The sequence below is a fragment of the Ursus arctos genome, unplaced genomic scaffold, assembly GCF_023065955.2.
Source record: "Ursus arctos isolate Adak ecotype North America unplaced genomic scaffold, UrsArc2.0 scaffold_13, whole genome shotgun sequence".
Taxonomy (NCBI): domain Eukaryota; kingdom Metazoa; phylum Chordata; class Mammalia; order Carnivora; family Ursidae; genus Ursus; species Ursus arctos.
In genome coordinates, this window is record NW_026622797.1 from 38,083,367 (window position 1) to 38,103,517 (window position 20,151).

Genomic DNA, 20,151 nt, shown 5'->3' on the forward strand with positions numbered 1-20,151 from the left:
GACCTTCCCCTCTCCTGTCTCCCCTGAAACAGGTTAGAAAATGGCTTCCCCAAGATTCTCCAGTTTACTATACTTACCTCATACTCAACCTATCATATTTTTACATGACTGCCCACTCTTCATCAAACCTAGCATAAACATACTCAGGTCTAACTCCGTCTTTGGGACTTCATTTCCTTATGAAAACTCCTGTGTCGTCTAAAATGTGTATTAAATTAATTTCTATGCTTTTCTCCTGTTAATCTTTGTCAGTTTAATCTCCAGACCCAGCCAGGAGCCCCGGACAGTGTAGGAAAACTTTTTCTTCCCCAACATATTCTATAACACCAAGCTCTGTATAAGTCCCATTGCATGTATTCAATCAATATTTATTGACCAACTGATTTAACTCCAAAACGTATAATGCTAATGGCAAAAGTTAAAGAAAAATGGCAAAGAGAGAATTAGGCCTTCAGAAAGGCCCAAAGCTGTAAAGAAGAGAGCAGGAGACCATAGAGGCATAAAAATGAGTTGTCAGAAGCCTGGGAGTAATTTTTTTCACAGCGATCTCACTGCAAAGAATTATAACATTTGTGTAAATCACTTGCCTGGATATGGTAAATTATCTCATTAAATTGTGGTAACGGGGCAAATTAATACTTTCCAAGCAATATTTTTTAAATTCCATATAAGGTTTTGAAAGAGTCCATTTATCTTAAGTGATTATTTTATCTCAATCATATATTTTCACTCTAAAAAAAAGATCATCAATATAAAAAAGGCAGAAAAGAAAGAGTATTCAAATTCAACTGACTCTGTATAACTTTGTTCTGTTTTCCCTAGTACTCAGCCCCTTTACTCTTACCAGCTTTAAGAACAATATTTAAAATCTCAATCAGATTCTAAATCACTTTATCCGTATATATAAACAAGAGTAAAAGAGACTTTATAAGAAAACAATATTGTTTTTTTAACTTGATGGGTTCCTAACCCTCACACATCCCCACCCCTAGCCCCAGCTCTGCCTCTGTCGCCTTCCACACACCCACAGTAGACTCAAACTATAAGCCTCTATTACAGTATGGAGAAAAATAACTGGCTTTTGTTCCCCAATGGAATTTTCATTTACAAAGACTGCTAATAGTGAGTGCTGGGTGTGTGAGGTAATGTTCCAGGGTCTCTATCTATATATATACTCTGCAGCTGCACAGCTTTGTGATTTCCAGCTCTCTGAGTATAATGCAAAGTCAAATGCCAGATCAAAAAATAAATTTTAGAGCCAGCATGATCAAATCAAGGGACAATGATTCCCTTTGCACCATCCATCTGAGCAGCATCTTACATCAACATTAGTACTATCAGCACCTGGCCTGAACCAGCTGCTCTCATCTTCCAAACTAAAAATACAGCCTGATCTAAAATAGGGAGGGACAATATGAAGGAACCGTGTTTCATTAAAGTGTTATTTCAACGTCTCAATGAAAAGAAAAACTGGTGACATCTTTCTGTCTACAGATGATAACAATATTGTCTACAGAAATGCCTCACTCCTACCCTTTCAGGTCACTGTTCTTTATTCGCTTATAAACTGTCAATGTATATAATGATCCAGTGACATTTGCTGGCATGTAATATTGCTTATTAGAAACACAGAAACAATGGCCCAAAAGAATCCTGAGCCATGCTGTTGATGTAAACCCTCAGCTGCTGTTTTTTTAAGCTGCTTTCATTTTGAAGCCAAATCATTGTAAAACAGCTAGAATGTTTTTTCCTCAATGGTTTGTGATATATGCATTTGAAATGCATTTTGAGTGAAACCTAAGGTGAAATTTGAATTTGACATGTATTATTTAAAAGTCTTTTAGAGGGGCGCCTGGGTGGCTCAGTCTGTTAAGTGTTTGCCTTCAGCTCAGGTCATTATCCCAGGACCCTGGGATCGAGCCTCTCTCTTGGGCTCCTCCACTCGGGCTCGCTGCTCATTGTGGAGTCAGCTTCTCCCTCTCCCTCTGCCCCTCCTCCAGCTGTACTCTCTCTCTCTCTCAAATAAATAGTATCTTTTTAAAAACAAATAAATAAATAAATAAATAAATAAATAAATAAATATCTCTTAGAAGAATGGGTATTTTTTTTTTTTACTTTTAAATATTAAGTTAGGTAATATTGCTCTATAGGCTTTAAACAACTTAAAAATTGTTCCGGGGATATTGACAAATAACAAAGGGTTGGTAACAATATCCCAATTAATTTCAAAGCAAGTATCAAATTTTTAAAAATCATCTACAAGATGCATGAATAAATAGACCTCTGGTCAGCAGAGGTGATCCACGCTCATGTTCTACACAATGGCTTTCGTGGAGAGTTTCTGGTTTGGCATGGCCACCTGAATGTTGGTATGATTTATTCAGCTGCGAAGCATACGGATGGTCAACATGGGAGGAGAGAGGGAACATCCATGTCCCACAGTTGCTTCTGCGGCTGCTGTCACATAAATGGGAAATGCTCTACAAACATGTATCTAGAGAACTCATCAAGACAACTTAGAGTACAGACAGATTATTTTTAAAATTTCAATAAAAATTAAAAAGCTCCCTTCTGTCTTTTTTATTTCACTTTGAAAAGGTAAGCTCTTTTAAAAGAAAATTCTTTGTACAATACTTTATTTACTAGTACCTGTAGAGAAATACTGAGCTGATTTCAACTACTTAAGTGGGAAAATGAGAAATTATGATTAATTACTCAATTGCTAGATATCCACAGACCCATGTATCTTTTGCATTGGCCACATCCCTTTGTGCTTCTTTTAATACCTTCCTCTTAGCCCAGTGGGTGTTCTAAAATAAAATGTTTTGAAGTCTTTTTTTTGGGGGGGGGGGGTTAAGAGCACTGCTCTCAGCATGGTGGGCATATAAAAACAGTGATGAAAATTAAACTCCAGACATTCAGGACTTAAATGTGACACCTCAGTTAGAGACCCTTTTCTACAGTTACCTGTAGAAAACACACAGAATCTTTTATCTACTTTCTTTTTTTTTTTTTTTCTAAGAGAAGATGTATTTAAGTGTCAGGTAGTCATCTAAAATCTTAGCAGACTATTCCTTCTCTTTCTGTTCTTTGGACAAAGTACTAGTTGGGCTAAAAAAACAAGGCATAACATCAATGAGCAAACTGTTTCGTTTCAGTCAGTAGTGTTGGTCATGCCTTCCAGCTTTCCACTGTGCACTCATACTCTAGTCCAAGAGTTAATTTGGGGGCTGGCACAGATTTCTCCATTTAAAAGCTAACTCGCTGGTGTTCCTTTAATGTCTCTACTGGAAGAACATCCTAAATAATTACCCTGCTGGTATGGAGCCTCTCTGAAGGGATGTCCAGAATGTAGCTTTCCATCGCATTGCCTTAATTGAGTGCTGCTCTTCTTCGTTTCCACTCTTCTTTAAATTAGCAAGTAAGACTGGGAGTCCTCCAGACTCAGTTCAGACTGTATTTTCTAATTAGATGATTGGAAAACTTTAATTAATAAGACGACCCCAGCATAAAAATCAGGTCATACTGTTAAGCACCTACAGCTTACAAATGTTAGCAAGCACTGACTTTGGCAAGTCAGCCAACTTTGTTAGTTCTCAACAATCCCTTAATTAGGCTAGACAGGAAGTAGCATGCACTAATGTGTGTCCTGGCTGAATTCCAGTGGGGATAATTGCAATCTGGCCTACCTAAACTTTCACTGGTTCCATCTGAATACAGTAGTCTTCTCCATTCTCTGTCTCTATTTCATTCCTCACTGACATTTTATGAGGGTTCTTGCTTTTCACCCTATGCACGGAGGATATCCAGTTAACAAGACCTGATGAAAACCTACCATATCCAGAACAATGTGCTAAGAGCGGAGAGTATTCTAAGAAAACCCATTTCCCTCTTCTCACATACATCCAAACACCTAAGTCGATTCCTCTGAACACCATCATTTTTATTCTCTCCCTTACTCCCACCATGTACCTGCTGCATCCACTAAACACACACACACACACACACACACACACACACACACACACACTTTCCACACACCTAAATTTTCAGAAGACCCAAGTCCACTTTAGAAGACTGCAGATAATGGCAATTAAGAAAACATCATATGCATCTTGGTTCTAGGTTTATTAAGGTATTTATGGTGGCTTTTTTTCTTGCCACTATGACTGCTATTTTGCCCTGTATTGAAGAAAACTGCATGAGGTGATATATTAATTTAGCTCTATACAAAAATGAAGATGGAAAAGTACCTTCTAGCCTGGGTCTCCCAGAAAAAGGCAATTTTTAAATGCAAGATTTAATCATAAAATCTTCAAGCTAAAAGGACCTTCAAGAAGTCATGTAATTTACTCTCCTACCCCCAGGCATGCAAATCAGAGTCCACCAAAAGACTGAGTTACCAAAAGAAATCAAGTTGGGCCAAGAGAAATTATACAGTCTAAGATAGGATAATTTAAAAGATTAATTTCTGCTGTCTTACCACACTTCTTTAGCAATAACTGGGCCTTTTGGTGAATCAGGATATCAAATATTAAAATGCTGTTGAATATTCTTGGGTTTGGGGGATCACCTAAGGAATATTAATAGCTTAAGTATTTTTTAATTCAAGTTCCTGAAGGGCAGTGATTATAATTTGTGTGTGTGTATGTGTGTGCATTTCTGTAAGAGTGAGAAGTTTCCAAATTCTTTAATGCCTTAAAAATGTTTATTTTTTAATTTACAATCATATTAACTCTTACCCAATTCTCGTATTAAATTAAAAGCTCATAATCTGACCTAAAACTTCATGCCCTGCTCTTCACATAAACAATTACATGTCTATCTCACAATTAATATGTATTCTGTATCTGAAATCTTTCTTAATTAAGACATTTCATGAAGACCTATATACTATGTGCATATTTTAGCAGCCTATTGGAGTTGGGAGAGGACAAATTAAAAGTGTCAAATATTCAGTCTTTACTGGTACCAAAGGAAAAATGACATTCACTGGGTCTTGGATAACATCCCCCTGGTACAAACTAAAAGGATCAAGACAGCCAAGAATGCAAAGGCGTGGTTGAGCACATAACTGACCATAAAAAAAGGAGCTTTCAAATGAATCTACAGTCAACATTGCCTCACCAGTAGATACTCCCATAAACGCTAACTCAATTTATGTCTCAACTTAACTCCCAATTCCTAATGTATGTCTCCCAGTTCCTAACGTACATCTCAACCTACCTCCCAATCTCCTTTTCTTTCTCCTGTTTCTCCCCACACCTCCCAAGCTGCTAACCCACTGGCCTGCTCTCATTTAACACCTGCTTAGAAACAATAAAAATCATCTAGACACAGTTTTCAAAATGTCTAGATGAGTAGGTTGCTTCCCTGACATTTCCATCGGTCAAGGTCTGGGGGAAGGAACGCTGGTGTTGACTTGTGATACAGCTTCCAATGATTGTGACCCAGACCATGGTACAGAGGGCATGACCCTCACAGGTGCACAATGGCCGAGCTCAAATCTACTCTTCCCTTCACCATTGCTGCCACTGTTCTCCAGATAATTCCAAATTTAATATGAAGAAAACCTCCTATTATTGCTAAGTACTGTTTCTAGGGCTTTTCTCTAGCTCAGTGGATCTCAGCAAGAGGGCCATTTTGTAATGTGGCAATGTCTAAAAACATTTTTGGTTGTCACGACCTGGAGTATGCTACTGGCGTCTAGCATGTAGAGACCAGGGATGCTGCTAAACACCCTGTGATGCACAGAACAGCCCCACGTGACACAGAAGTACCCAGTCCAAAATGACAACGTTGCTGAAGCTAAGACAGTGCCTTACCTGAAACCAATCTTTCCCTTCCTTCATCACTCCACTCACATACTCATGAAACGTTTCCATTCCTCCCAATTCATCCTTCTGCCCCCCCACTAACCACCCTTCTTTTCTAGCTCCAATCGCCAGCTCACACCACCCTCTCCCCAAACTGTCACGAGGACCTGCAATCCTTGCAACGCTCTTGTTCTTTCCTGGCTGTGTTCCTCTTCATCCCTTACTTCTGATCATCTTTAATAAAGCCGAAATGTACAGTGATGGTTCTTCTATCAGCTGGGCCTCATGGCCTCTCATCCTTCTCAACAGCTAGACCTTCCACCCAATTTGGTGGCCAATCAAGGACTTCTGCATGCCCCAGGCAGTGCTCCTCTCCAAGACCTAAACCCCGCTGTGTATTGTCTCATCGTGAGCACTAACACAAGCACCCTTCCTATTATCTCCCTTCTCCTGGACCTGCCTCCTATCCTCAAACATCTGCAACGGTCATCCAATAATCGAAATTCCCCTTCCATTCTGGTATCTTACTCTTGGCCATCCAGTCCTACATTTTATTTCAAGACACCCAAACCCTCAGTTTTGTTCAACTGAAGACCAAGGAAACTTCTACTTCCTGCTCTTCCATTCCAATTCTTAGAAAGCTGGGGAATGATGGAAAAGTAATTGGTTCCCCTACAAACACCTGCCACCCGGTTTCCCTAAGGCCTTTGATGCAATTTAGCAATCATTTAATTTATTGCTGCTTTGCCCCCACATTCCCCACAAAGTTTGGTCCAAACCTCAGGCCTTCACTCTCATGTCATACTGCTTCTAATTCTACTATGGGGAATAGGGTCATTCACCTGGAGAATTAACATCTGTAGAAATGTATATCCTATAAAGCTTAAACTCCCTCCAAAGGTGCTCAAGTCCATCTACAAACTGCACCCTAACCCATTTCATTCCCTACTTCACTTCCCAATTCTCCCTACTTGCCAGTGAACCTGACTCTACATTTTCCCACACATATACTCCTCCATTCTCACCTTCGTTCTAAATATTATTTTTTTCCCCTTTCCTTTCCCTTTCCCTTTCCCCTTTCCTTTCCTTTTCTTTCTTAGTGAGCTCTATGTGGGGCCAATGTGGGGCTTGAACTCATGACCCTGAGATCAAGAGCTGCATGTTCTACAACTGAGTCAGTCAGGCACCCCCTAACTAACATTACTTCCTCCTGGGATTCTCTTTTCTCCATTCTTTAGTTATAGAAATCTGAACTATCATATACCAGCCCTTCATACCTTGCATGATCATCTTATGAAGACATACCTGATTACTTCCCCCACATCCCCTTAGCACTTCATTCTTACTTTTCTTACAATTCTTATCATTCCATATTATACTGTAGGTATCTATACATATCATTTAATCTCCTAAACAAAGGCCTAGTTTGCTTACACTATCCAACTAAACTCTGCTTCTTCTACCTTGCATTACACACACACAGACAAATGCACTCACATATGTATGCATATTATCTTTAAAATACATTATAAATAATGTGTATCATACATATATATAATTTCCTAAAATGTTTTCCAAACTCAAAGTAACTGAATTAAATTTGTCAAGTAGAATATCTTAATAAAATGTAGACCAAGAAAAAAAAAACAGAAAGGAAAAATTTATCAGTTTTCACCTGAGTTTCATGAATCAGGTTGAGAAATTTGTGAATCTCCTCAAGTTGTTTGAGTATTTTTCGGATGAGAAAGTTCATGACTTTTAATAGGGTCTCGAAAGAGCCCATCATGCAAAAAAAAAAAAAAAAAAAAGTTAAAAAGTACTGCTCTGTGGATTTGAAATATAAAGACAGAATTCACTTCATTATTTACATTCCGATCTAAGACAGCCTTTAAATAATGTTATATCAATTTCAGTAAATAAAGCTAGATAATATGAATTTGAAAGTTATGAATTCGTATTTTTAAAAAATGGCCCAGTTTACATCAACATTTATTTTTCACCAACACTGATCTTATTTACAGTAAGCTGAAATGTGATTTTACATAATGAACAGAGAACAGTAAAGCATTTTTAAGTACTACCAATAAGCAAGTAGTATGGCTTCATAAATAAATAAATAAGGATCAGGTTACAATTTAAACTAATCTTCAATTATTACAACCACTAAATATTAGATCAATCCATGATAGAAACACAGCTTGACATTCTTTTCAGCTAGACCATATCCTAATTGTCAAAAGGACAGAAACATACACTTAATTTACTCAGCACATGTCAGTATGCTGTTCATGTGTGGACATTTCATAAATCCTTCTTGATGAAGCTGATTTAGTAACTATTTAATTTCCTCCCACTGTTCATTAATTCATTCATTCATTTTGAAACAATCATAACTGGAACACAGCATTGCAGGCTAGAAATCAACTCCAGATTGATTCTTGGAGTTCTACTGGGTCTTCTCCTTCTCCCTACACCCCATGGCAGGGCCCAAGGCCAAGCTGGTTCTCAGTCTCTGCCAGTAATGGGCCCATCTACTGCTGTATTCAAACCACGTCAGAAAGAACTTTAGGGAGATGTATTTTGTAAGAGAAGGTATTTTTATGTCACAGAATTATTTTTCAACCCAAAAGTTAACATCCCTCCTGTAAACTGAGATCACTGTCTCTGCCTGTATTATTTTGCTAATACTCCTCATCCATGTATTACTATTAAGGTCCAATATGTAACACTTTTATTCACATTATGAAAGTCAAAGTAAGTGCAATAACACAGCAATCATCACTATCTCCTTCTTGTGAAAAGAAAGTGAAAACCAACAGATTTCCCTGAAGAATTAAAGGAAGAGAGGCATATAATTAAAGGTCACTGAACACTGTTATTAAAAGATTTACATTTACTAAATGTAAATTGAACTTATGCCATTTGCCTGATTTTTAGGACAGCTTTTTTGAACAAAAACAAATCTATTCCAGGACAGTCTATAAAATGGTAAAATGGGAGAGCAGTGTCCCCTATATCTAAGAGATTGTGGAACTTCCCAAGGTCGTAGATAAAACCAAAATATGTTCATGAGGAAACTCATTAATGAATTTGCAGTCATCTTCACAGATTTCACTAGAACATCCTTTAAAAATGTATGTATCACTTTAAGTAGAGTAGTATTACTTGGCTTTTAACTGCTAGACATTCAGATCCTAGCCACCTCTCCCCAACATCTCCCTCCTCCCTAACCCTGTCCTTTAGAAGAAAGAAGAAACTTTTAATATCAAGCCAAAAGGAAAGCAAAACTTAGGTTCATAAATGCTATTGAACAGCCATAATTTAACTACCATCCTTTAACGGAATAAAATGGAACCGCATTTTAGGAAAGATGGACAAAAATGAAACTTCATTAATCCTTATTTGAGAAGGGTAAGAAATACATAATCCTGTACACAGCTCCAATATTTTAGAAAATCATGAGTTCTCGGTCCACTATCATCAAATTTTCAAGCAAGCTTTATTTTTTTAAGTTCTTTTATTTATTTATGTTATCGCTACACCCAACGTGGGGCTCGAACTCACACCCCAAGATCAAGAGTCCCATGCTCTTCTGACTGAGCCAGCCAGCCAGGCACCCTGAGCAAGCTTTATTTAAAAAGCAGGAAGGAGCAAAAGACACAGAGCTCTTTGCATACCACTTGTGTATTATCAAACCTACAACAGCTTCTAAAGTTTTCAAATATGTAGCTCACTGCTCCCAACAACTGGAGTTAAACACAGCCACAGACCCTGATCTCATCTCTGCACCTGAGAGAAATCAAATGGAGCAACAGGTCGGACCTGGATACACCATCTCCTATAGAGAGTGAGGTCAGGATCACTGTGCCCACAGGGATGAATTGTGACCTCCAGGAGCAAGCTGCCCCCCACCAACTGCAGGTGCCATGACAAAGAAAGTGCTCAATGCCAAGGCAAGTCAACAGAGCTTTTCTGGGGCAAGGTCACAGAAGGCAGCACACGACCAAGCTGTAATGTTCTCCTTGGGGCCCGTAAAAGTCTTCCCCACTTTTTGTTTCCTAGTGACATCAGAGACTGTCCTTTATAAAAATAATACTCTAGGAGCTCTGCCTTGTAGATCTCCATGGCTAGAAGTCCATATAGAGTAGTCTCCTATGAATTCCCTACCACTGAACATTTCAGAGATAATATTGACCCATCCATCATTTGACACATGGCTGTTAGTTAAAAGATTTGAAGCACCTCCTTATTCTGTTGTGTAATTAGCATCATACAGATGCATACAAAGACTTCTGTTAACAGAAGAGATTTGATTCCTCCATTCCAATCTAAGACCCGTTTGTTTTCAAAGAACACAACATTGTTGAGGCTTTTAAATGTGTTACTGTTTTAGAGTGTGTGCATTGATTAGGAAACAAAAGTCAGTATGAGAACTCCTTACCACCAGCCCTGCAAAGACAGATATTTAGGGGCCGATGCTGTAAAAGCAAGCTTGGTTTTAGCTGTAGGATACAGGCACTGCTCCTCACCCACGACTTTCTTTTTTCTTTTTTTCTAAGGTTTTTTTGTTTCTTTGTTTTTTTAATTTGAGAGAGAGAAAGACAGCGAGCTCAGAGGGAGAGGGAGAAGCAGACTCCCCGCTGAGCAGAGAGCCTAATGTGGGCTCTCTGGATCCCAGGACCCCAAGATCACATGGGGGGAGCTGGAAGGCAGACATTTAACAGACTGAGCCCCCCCACCCAGGTGCCCCTCACCCATGACTTTTCTTTTTTTTTTTAATTCAGTTAGTCAGCATTCCCACAACTTTTAAAAGAAAGTTCTTCTGCACATGCCCTCCCCCAAGTTTTCAAAAGTTCCAAATGTCCTTGGAAACCTGTTGCAACATGCCCCCTTCTTTGTAACATCAGTAATTAGGGACCTGACTGAATTTCAAAGTTAAGGGTTGTAATTTTAGTGGCCAAAAGATTATTTCAAGGAACTCAAGTAAATCTATGAAAAATAAGAGCCAAGTATCGGAAAACAAAGTCCCCTTCATTTATTTTAATTACGTGATAATAATATTTTATATTCTTAAACATCTTTATGTATTACTATTTGTTAAATACCTCTTAAGTAGGATAAGAGTTTCCACACTGAATTTTTAGCCTTTAAATATTGTTTAGATAATAATTTGCTATTAATAGCTTTTAGACTGCATCATTAGCCAAGAGTAATATTTTGCTGAAAAGTGTTTCTGAAAATGCTAGTTCCATGGAAGATTAATAGGGGATATCAGGAAAAGCGGTCCTTGGTTCATTGCAAGCACTTTGTAAGTATTTGCAGAATTAAGTGGAATTAAGCAGGAGTTTCTTTTGTGTAGGACTTCTAGGAGCCACTAAGATGTGTTGTGACCTCCAGGGGTAGGAGAAAGGCTAAAGCCTGCGGCATCCACAACTTATTTAACCTCAGAACTCACATACAACAGAGCACTTTGCAGAACTAGTGCCCATGAAACACAGTTTTAGAAATGCCAGCCCGAAGGACTGTGCTGACTGGTTTGTAAAATTTAATTCCTAGTGAACACTTCAGGTAGGTGTATCAGACACATAGCATAATGTTTTATCTACTTCAAATGATCTGCACCTAATGTTACCCTCCTTATTTATACAGCTCCCCAGAATGACGTGCGGAAAGAAAAGAAATGTTTCTACAAGAAATTAGTCGTTACAACTAAGGTCACAGGCCAAATGATATATAAACAGCCCGTAACCACTCTTACTGTGACTGAATGAACAGTTCTGAAAGATTCATCTTAATACCTACCAAGATTTTCTAGATATCAGAAGCCTGTGAAGCTCTTTTCACATCTGTGAAGTTCCGGCATACCTAAACTTTGAGCACATTTTCTCCCCTGATGCTCCCAAGCAGCCAGTAAGGGAAATGAATCAGGAATTATGTGCCCCTATTTTTCAAATGAGGAAGTGACCGTCAGTTATAGAATCGTCCAGAACAGAAGCTCTAGACAGGGTGTAGAAAAATGTGCCCTCACTTAGTTCCGGGCTTTCCCAGCATATCCCCTCCTCTCCCTCTCTCCCCCGGGGCTGTGCTTGGCACCAGGAGAAGCTATTCCAGAACTTCAGACTGAAGAGCTAGGCTAGCAAAGAGAGACAGCTGAAGGAACCAATTCTGCTCCAGCATGACAGGCAGAGAGTGCACAGACTAGAGGAACTGAATCACTTTCAGGCTGTTCTATATCTCCATTCACTGCAAAGACACAAGCACTGCGCAAAGACCTTCCATTTCCCTCATTTAAACTTCTGAATAGGACTAAGCAAGAAGTCAGAAATAGACACACTTAGTCCTGAAGAAGTTTTTGTTCCCATAAATAACAGGCCAAAGGAAGAATGAGCTAATTTTCTAGTTGGGTTGAAAAATTTCAAAAACAAGTTCATGTATTCAGGTAACACCCTAGGTGAAGACTTATGTTTTAGGCCAGTAGTTCTCAAAACTGGATCCCTAACCAGTGGCATCAATGTCACCTGGGAACTCAGGAGAAAAGCAAATTCCCGGTCAAGGACCTCCCTGGGACCTACTCAATCAGAAACCCTGGAGTGCAGCCCAGTGATGTGTGTGGAAAAAGCCCTGCAAGTGAGTCTTATGCACAATCAAGATTGAGAAGTGCTCTAGGCTCTCAATGTACATTTCAAATAACCTACTACTAGAAGCCATTTCCAACAACAGGAATTCTAACTAATATTCTCACCAAAAAGTCGTCCTGATGGATTTAGGATTGGGATGTGTTTTAAAAAAACAAAACAAAAAACAAAAACAAAACAAAAAACAAAACTGGCAAATAACATTACTCTGCATTGGCAATTAATCAGAAATTTGTTTCACAAAGAACAGGAATTTGAGAAAAACGAATACATTCTGTCTTCCATAGAAATGTTCTTAAAACTGATATATCAAAGTGCCCAGGCCCATATGTGCTTATTTCTCAATAACTGGCCTGATATATAGTAGCTATAACTTTTTTCCCCACCCTTACGCAATCACAGAAACACAACCTCATGATGCGGGATCACTTCTCTGAGGCAGAGCTACAGGTGTGTTTTGCAGTGTTAGGGCACACTTGAAATCTAGTAGGAACAGCAAGGGAAGCTGACTGGCAGGGGACAGTGTCTCCTTTTATTCCACAGACCACACACCAGCCTCTCCTAGCTACGGCACCCCTGGTCCAAGTCTGGCACCAATACCCCTCCCTGAGCCTGCTTACTTGATTACTGGGTCAGCCAGGAATTAGCAGGTAAATTCTATCTTTGTTAGTAAAAGAAACACAAGCTACAATGGAAGGGATTCGGTGAAGCACAGTGACAAGAGCTCAATGGGCTTGAAGTGGGACAGAGCTGGGTCTGAGTGCAAGCTCTACCACTAGCTAAGAGACGGACTTAAGAAAGTTGCTAAATCTTTCAGTCTCCATTTCCTTCTCTGTAGGTATCTAATTACCTACTTCATAGGATTATTGGAAAGGAATCAGTGAAAAAAAACACATTTAGCATTTAGCCCAGAGCAAGCTTCCAGTAAATACTAACAGCTTTCATTATTGTTTAAGTATTTTACAAAGCTAGATTTTATAAACTATAAAAGTAGAATTTTTTTTCAAAGTACCACAAAAGTCAGTTTATTGTAACTTTTCAAAAAGAGTTTCTACAAGGATCAAAGTTAGCATGTGATCCATAATTTATTTAAAAGGTAAAAATTATTAGAAGTCACCTTACTCCCATTCCAGCTTGAAAAAGAAAGAAAGAAAGTCTATGGTTTCCATTAGACTTACTGTTACAAATATTTTTATTTGTTAGACCCAGTGCCTGTTTTAGAGTTTAAGCATAAAAATAAAAACGCTGTGTTCAGGAAGATGAAGCAAGTAATTCCTTTAAATAGTAAGAACTTGCAAATCTAAATACACCTGAAATAGTAAAAAGAAAAGAAACCCAGTTTATAAATTTCATTTTCCACCTTAACCTGGAGAAAGAAAACAACATAATTTTATCTTATTTCTCTGTAGTGTTTAAATGTCCTTCAGCGTCTTAGAGTCGGTAGGAACAAAAGTTTCATACACTTTTATTTTCATTCTGTATGTAGAAATTATCTGTGTTAATACAATGTTTGTTTCTATTACTGTTAAGGGAAAAAAAGGAACCCTAGATACAACATATCTTGATGGACTACATATTTTATTATTTCGAAAATAAACAATAATCAAGTTTCTCTAGGTGAAGACGGGGGCCAAAATTGGAAAAGTTTCATGGTATAGGTAAAAAAATGGAATAGAAAGGAAATAGAAATATTTCTCATGTGTGTGTTTGATTTCTGACACTTGAGTGTTATAAGTCATGGAAATAGAAAATTTTCCATTATTAGCAATATTAGTTTCAAAACTACTTTTGGAAAAATTACACTAAGCTGCTTAAAATTCTACCAAATAACATAACTGAAGTATATCCTTTGAAATTTTAGCCATTAGTTTTACATAGACAAATACTGAATGCAATTGACGCCACAATTCTAATATATTTATTTCCAGTATAAATCTAGAAGGGTTAAAATGTGCTTCTGTCTCAGATTTTATTTTTGTCAAGCACACACATGCACAAAAAGGAAACAGAATCAGAAATAAAGACCTCCTATTTCAAGGGAGTTCCTGGCTGCCATTCTGAAATTCTTGATTGGGCAAGTAGAGAATCTGACCCCAAAATAAAGCAGGATCAGAGGGAAAAGGAGGGGCAATGCCTATTCACATTTCTGGGCCACTGCCCACTTACGGGCCCCATGCCAGAGATGACGCTGGCATTCTGCACAGGGGACGCTGCCCATCAAGCCTCTATTGGAGACAGCAGGGGAAAGCTCTGTACCGATTGGTTCCTTGAAACTTTGGGTATATGATTTAAAAAAAGGAGCTTTGCCACATGGTTTGTGAACCAAGAAAGAGAGCTGGCCACTGGAAGGAGTTTCTGTATCTTTCTTGGTAAACACTAGAGCAGAGTAGTGCTGACTTACAATGAAAGAATAGATTTAAACAAATACGCACACATACACACAAGACAACGTTGGGATGCAAAAGCAGAAAATATCTGAAAAGAAGAAAGTTATTTTGCAACTTAGCGAACTCTTAGCATATTTTTACATAAGTTTCTGAAATAGTATATGGACATTGTTAGTCTTCATCCTGAGTTAAAGATTGGTTAATGATCACAAGATTTGATTATCAATGCATGTGAATCTAAAATTTTAAATTGTCTGCATAGGGAGGTTGTGTGGAAAGTAAAGTTCTAAACTTCTCGAGAACTTCCAGACATGTCGAAAGTACCTGAGGAAAATCATACGATTCCACTTGCATTTTTCAAGTCACTTCATGTTATGCTTTATTTTTTAAAAAGCTTTGAAATTCATGTAACTATGAACACTGCACGAAGTCACGACAGACACCACTGACATATTCCATAATTATAATAAGATTGTTTTTATTTAGTCCATCTATGCAATCGTGGCTTTCTTTTCTAATAAATGTGTACCTCTGCAAACGCTTAGTAACTACCTATGCAATAGAAAGTAACTGGTCATTCTAAAGTAAGCTTCAAATGTGCTTCTTCACACAGCTGCACACACGTGTGTACTAACACAATTCTTCATTGCATCTGCTTCAAGTTAGCAATATTTCATAAAGTACATGGCAATAATGGCACCTTGATATAAATCTATATACTGCTGAACGTAAATCTATCCTTTCAATAGTTTATGGCACATACACCTTGTTCCATAGAGGAATCTGATGTACGAAAAAAAAAAAAAGGGCAATGTTGAATTTTCTTACTCGAAAAAAGCTGTCTTTTCAAACTCAAGCAAGTTATGGTCTTCCATATTATAACTAAGTGATTTTCACTGAGGATTATCTGAGTCATTTTTACAACATTTAGATAAAGTACTCTTTGATTCAACCAAACATTAAAGAAAAACAAAAACAAAAACAAAATAAAACTGAAACATTTTCTCAAGCTGCTGAGTTGTCAATAAGAAGTTAGATTGTTCTAACAATTTTGTTAGATTGTTAGATTGGGCCACTATATCCAACACTGCAAATGCAGTGATGAATTTTGTTACTATCTGAAATCTTCAGTTTCTGAGCATTAAAGACAGCAATGATAAAAAGAAAATTACCTTCTTGAGATTAAGAGCTTCAACTTTGGATTGTGCACATGGGACAAATCTGTTTCCAGAGATCACACCCCTTTTTTATAGGAATCACCCTAAAATCTGAAGTCGGAGTAACCATACATTCAAAGATTTTAATTTATGATATACAGAGTCAGACACTTTTTCATAAACTGGCAGTTTTGTATTGAATCTCTGTGGTATGAAATTCTAAATTCTTGTCTCATAAATGGATTTCCTGGCTTTTAAAAGAAATGTATGTTTATCCATACTTGTCATCTGCCAAATATTAAACGAAATGCACATTTAATATAATTAAAAGCAAAGATATAGAATCCTGACAGGTAAATTTCTCTGGCGCGTTTGTCTCTGTCCCTCAACTATTAAAAGATTAAATACTGCGTCTGCTCTGATAATAACCTGATGAATGAGGTTCCCGTCTCCTCCATACCAACAGCTACTTCATCCTCTACAAAGGTCAGTTGCAACTTGACGTAAACATAAATATTCCTTTAAGTCTAATTAAAATAGAAATATTCTACTTACATAATTGGAAAGAAATATTTCCAGAAACTTACTTAGTAAAGAAATGTAATAAAGTTTCTGTCCTAGACTATCTTTGGCTTCCATTAATTTTAATAAATCTAAGATTTATCTGCACAACTACCAATAAACATGCCCGAATGTTACAAAAACACACACTAAACACTTCAGAAGTAAACAAAACTGGGTGAACTTCTGTGTCCATCAATGGTACATGAGTCCTGACTTACTCTGGAAACATGGCTACTTATCAAACCACTTCTACTCAAAATAGTTCAAAGATACAAAAAGTTTCTTTACAAAGATCTATCAAGAGCAAAGGAAACCATATACACCCACCTATTTTGTGTGTGTGTGTGCAGTGCTTTGCAATTATTAAATTGCAAAGGAATTATTTTATTTAAAATTAAATACTGTATCTCTAAGAAGCAACAGTTACAAGGAATCTCTGAGGTCCTTTAGATGTGATTATTTCACCTTATCGAAGCAATGAATGTTCTTCGTCCTTTGCTTTTTGTTCTGCATCTGCATTAACATGGCTGCTAATTATATTAGCCTGGTGGCACATAAAGTCTGAATGGGAAAAATCACATGACTGTTATAGAACTTCCTTAAGATTCAAATGCATACTCGCTTAGACTGAACACTCCTATATTACAAGTACCTCTATTTTGTTAGAGAACTTAGCTTTGATTCAGAATTTCTGTTCCATCAGCAATGTAGCACTTCTCCAATACACCATCGCATATATGCACACACATGAACAAAGACACACACGCAGAGAGAAATCTTTAGCCTTATCATGCCACTTTGTATATTTAGCTTTCTCATTTGTACATTTAGGTTTTTCCAAGATTGTTAAGTTCTTGAGAAGTTTGTGTTCATCACACAAAATGCCACTTAGATCTAATGCCTGCAAGTGCCATAATAAAGCCCTACTATGCTAAATGATTAAAAGTTAAATCACATTTTAAAATTTTTAAATTGAAAATAGCATAAGAATGCTCTTACCCACCCACTCATTCTCACAGTTTCATGCTTTTACACAGTGAATCAGCAAATGTATTCTTTTCTGAATCATATATGAACATAGGAATGTTTTGAAAACGTTTATACAATTTGGCGTACTTGGGCTAACCATTGATTTAACAAAGTAAACTCTCCCATTGTTCTGAGTAGCTTTACCATTAAGAGTAAAAATCCTTTATTGCAAAACTTAAATGAATATGTAGCAAAAAGAAATAAATTGGTTTATACATCACTGAAAAAATATATTCTTAAAATTATATTTGTAGTTCCACCTTTTTCTTACAACCAAGTGCCTAAGTAATTCACAGATCAAAATATGCATCATGACCTAACTTTCCTAGGGGAAGAAAAACACCCCAAGACAATACGCAACAAAAAGCAATGCTTCAGCTATATAGTAAACAAAACAACAACAAGAAGAACAACAAACACTCGGGCTTCCAGACTACTGATAAAACAATGAAGACCACTTAAGGAATTGTTCTATCAGTTTCAACAGCAAATCTTTGCTCTTTTGAACACTTTACTGGTTGGGCTTTCAGAAATCTCCTTCAGTCTAGTAGTCCTCTCAACCTTCATGAAACAATTGTTGGAAATGTGGGTGGCTTTTCAGATTAATTTATACTTTCCAAGGAAAGCTATCTGATGGCAGGAGTGAGCAAGTACTCCTACCTCAAATTAACCACTTACAGTGGTATATTTTTCACCTCTCAACTATCCTCAGCCCCTCCTATTGCCCTTAGAGAATTTAAATTCAGAGACATGACGTTTTCCATTACTGGCTTCTTGCCTCTTTGCAAACGTACAACATTCCTCAAAAAGTATATATAATTCTCCATCCTACAGGATCAGACATGTCTATTTCAGGAGCAATTACATACATAATATAAAATAGAATATTTTTCTTTAGAATTGTTTATAATAATTGTGATTCAAAGGCTACTCGTTCAGTTTACGGCAGTGGTGTTACTGAGTTCATCTAACTATTTCTCTTCAATCTACATACTTTCAAAACTCAACGTGGCTTCTACATCAGACTGCTGTAAGGATAGCATCTGCCCTACATAGTGGTCTGTTAGAGCTTATACTTACAAGACAATATATTCCTGGAAAAATAACACACGTCAATGAAGAAACAAAGATACTGCCAAAAATTAGTATATGGAAGAAAAGTCAAAAATTCCATCTCTCTGTTTTAACACCTGTATAGTAAATTATATGCGACAACCACGTTGTTACAGTAATAGGAATGCAAAGCATAAAGGAACAAGAGATACATCCTGCTTTGCTTAAAGAAATTAAAGACAAGTTTAACCCGCACCTGCCAAACTGTCTTCAGAGGAACAGAAATAGGTAGGGGCGTAAAGGCTCACCTCTCCTGTACCCCACAATGCCTCTCCCTGAAATCATTTTAAATATAGGCAATATATCTGTCACCTTTTCTCTTTTATTTTTCCTTCCATTCTAATCAATGGCAGACCCTTTACTGCACTCCCCAGCCCAGTATCTCAAAGGCACATGACAGAATAAGAGGACCCAAGTGTCACTTACCAGTTGCATGCCACAGATAAAGATAAGCGTGCACCTGCCACTGCAATAACCCATGGTTTCCGAGACCCCTGCCACAGCCAGACTGTCCCACGTCGGCCACCGTCGAGCCCCCACTTTATCCAATCAGATCGCGGGGAAGGACAGGCAAACCTGCCGAGGGCTCGGGGGCTCCGGGCTGCTGCTGCCAGCGTCCTGGGAAGTGACAGGCATTAGGACCTGCTGGCGCGACGGCGGCGGCGGCAGCTTCAGCCGCGCCCGCCAAACATACCTTCACTCGCTCGGTGCACACGCCGTGCCGCGGGCAGCGCCGCCCGCGGAGACGCGCCCGGGGCCCGCAGGGGCAGCAGCGGCAGCCTCGCAGCGCCGCCGCGCCTTCAGGCATCTGGCCGCGAAGTTTCGCCCCCGCCGCTCCTCGCGCCGGCTCGCCCCACGCCCCCCAGCGCGGCCGCCGCCCGACGCGCGCTCGCCCCGCGCTCTCCGCGCGCCGGCTTCGGGGGCGGCAGAAGCGCGCGCGGGGCGCTGCCCGCCTCCCTGCGCCGCCCGCGGCTTCTCTGCGCCCGGCGCTGCGGGGCCAGGCGGGCGGGGGCGGGGCGCGGGCCGGGCGGGGGCGTCCGGGCTCCGCGGTCCCGGGCGGCGGCGGCGGCTGCCGCACGCAGTGATGCCAGGTCCGCGCCGCGTCCTGCAGCGGCACTGCCCCTCCCCTCGCCCAAATGTGTTAATCCTCCTACAACAAATCCTTCAACTGCTCCCCGCCAACCCTTCCCGAGACGTAAACTTCTTGTCGCTCCGCAGGGGCTGCAGCTGAGGGGCTGTTGGCGGCGATGTCTAGGCGGGAACAAGCGGCGCAGCAGCGGTGACTGCGGCGGTGGTGACGCTGGGGACCGCGGGGCGAAGAGTCCGGGCAGCAGGTCCGTGGCTTCCTGGGCTTGCGTGGGTCCTGCTCCCTCAGCCGAGCCTGAAGCACTAGGCGCGAGCGGGCCGCGTGTGTGCGCCGGTGTGTGTTTGGGGAGAAGGGACGAAGAGA

General features: G+C 39.3%; 1 protein-coding gene across 3 annotated transcripts in view; it reads right to left on the reverse strand.

Annotated features, from left to right (window-relative positions):
• The window catches only part of NKAIN2 (sodium/potassium transporting ATPase interacting 2), a 941,569-nt gene extending 922,103 nt beyond the window's left edge, over positions 1 to 19,466 (reverse strand). The window contains exon 1 of one of the 3 annotated variants that reach the window (XM_057311072.1): positions 19,128 to 19,466. In XM_057311072.1, the coding sequence (XP_057167055.1) occupies positions 19,128 to 19,181 (54 nt within the window). In that variant the 5' untranslated portion in view covers positions 19,182 to 19,466. The remainder of the gene's footprint in view (positions 1 to 19,127) is intronic. The other 2 variants (XM_044386300.3, XM_057311073.1) reach the window with 2 other exon arrangements.
• Positions 19,467 to 20,151: the final 685 nt, after the last annotated feature.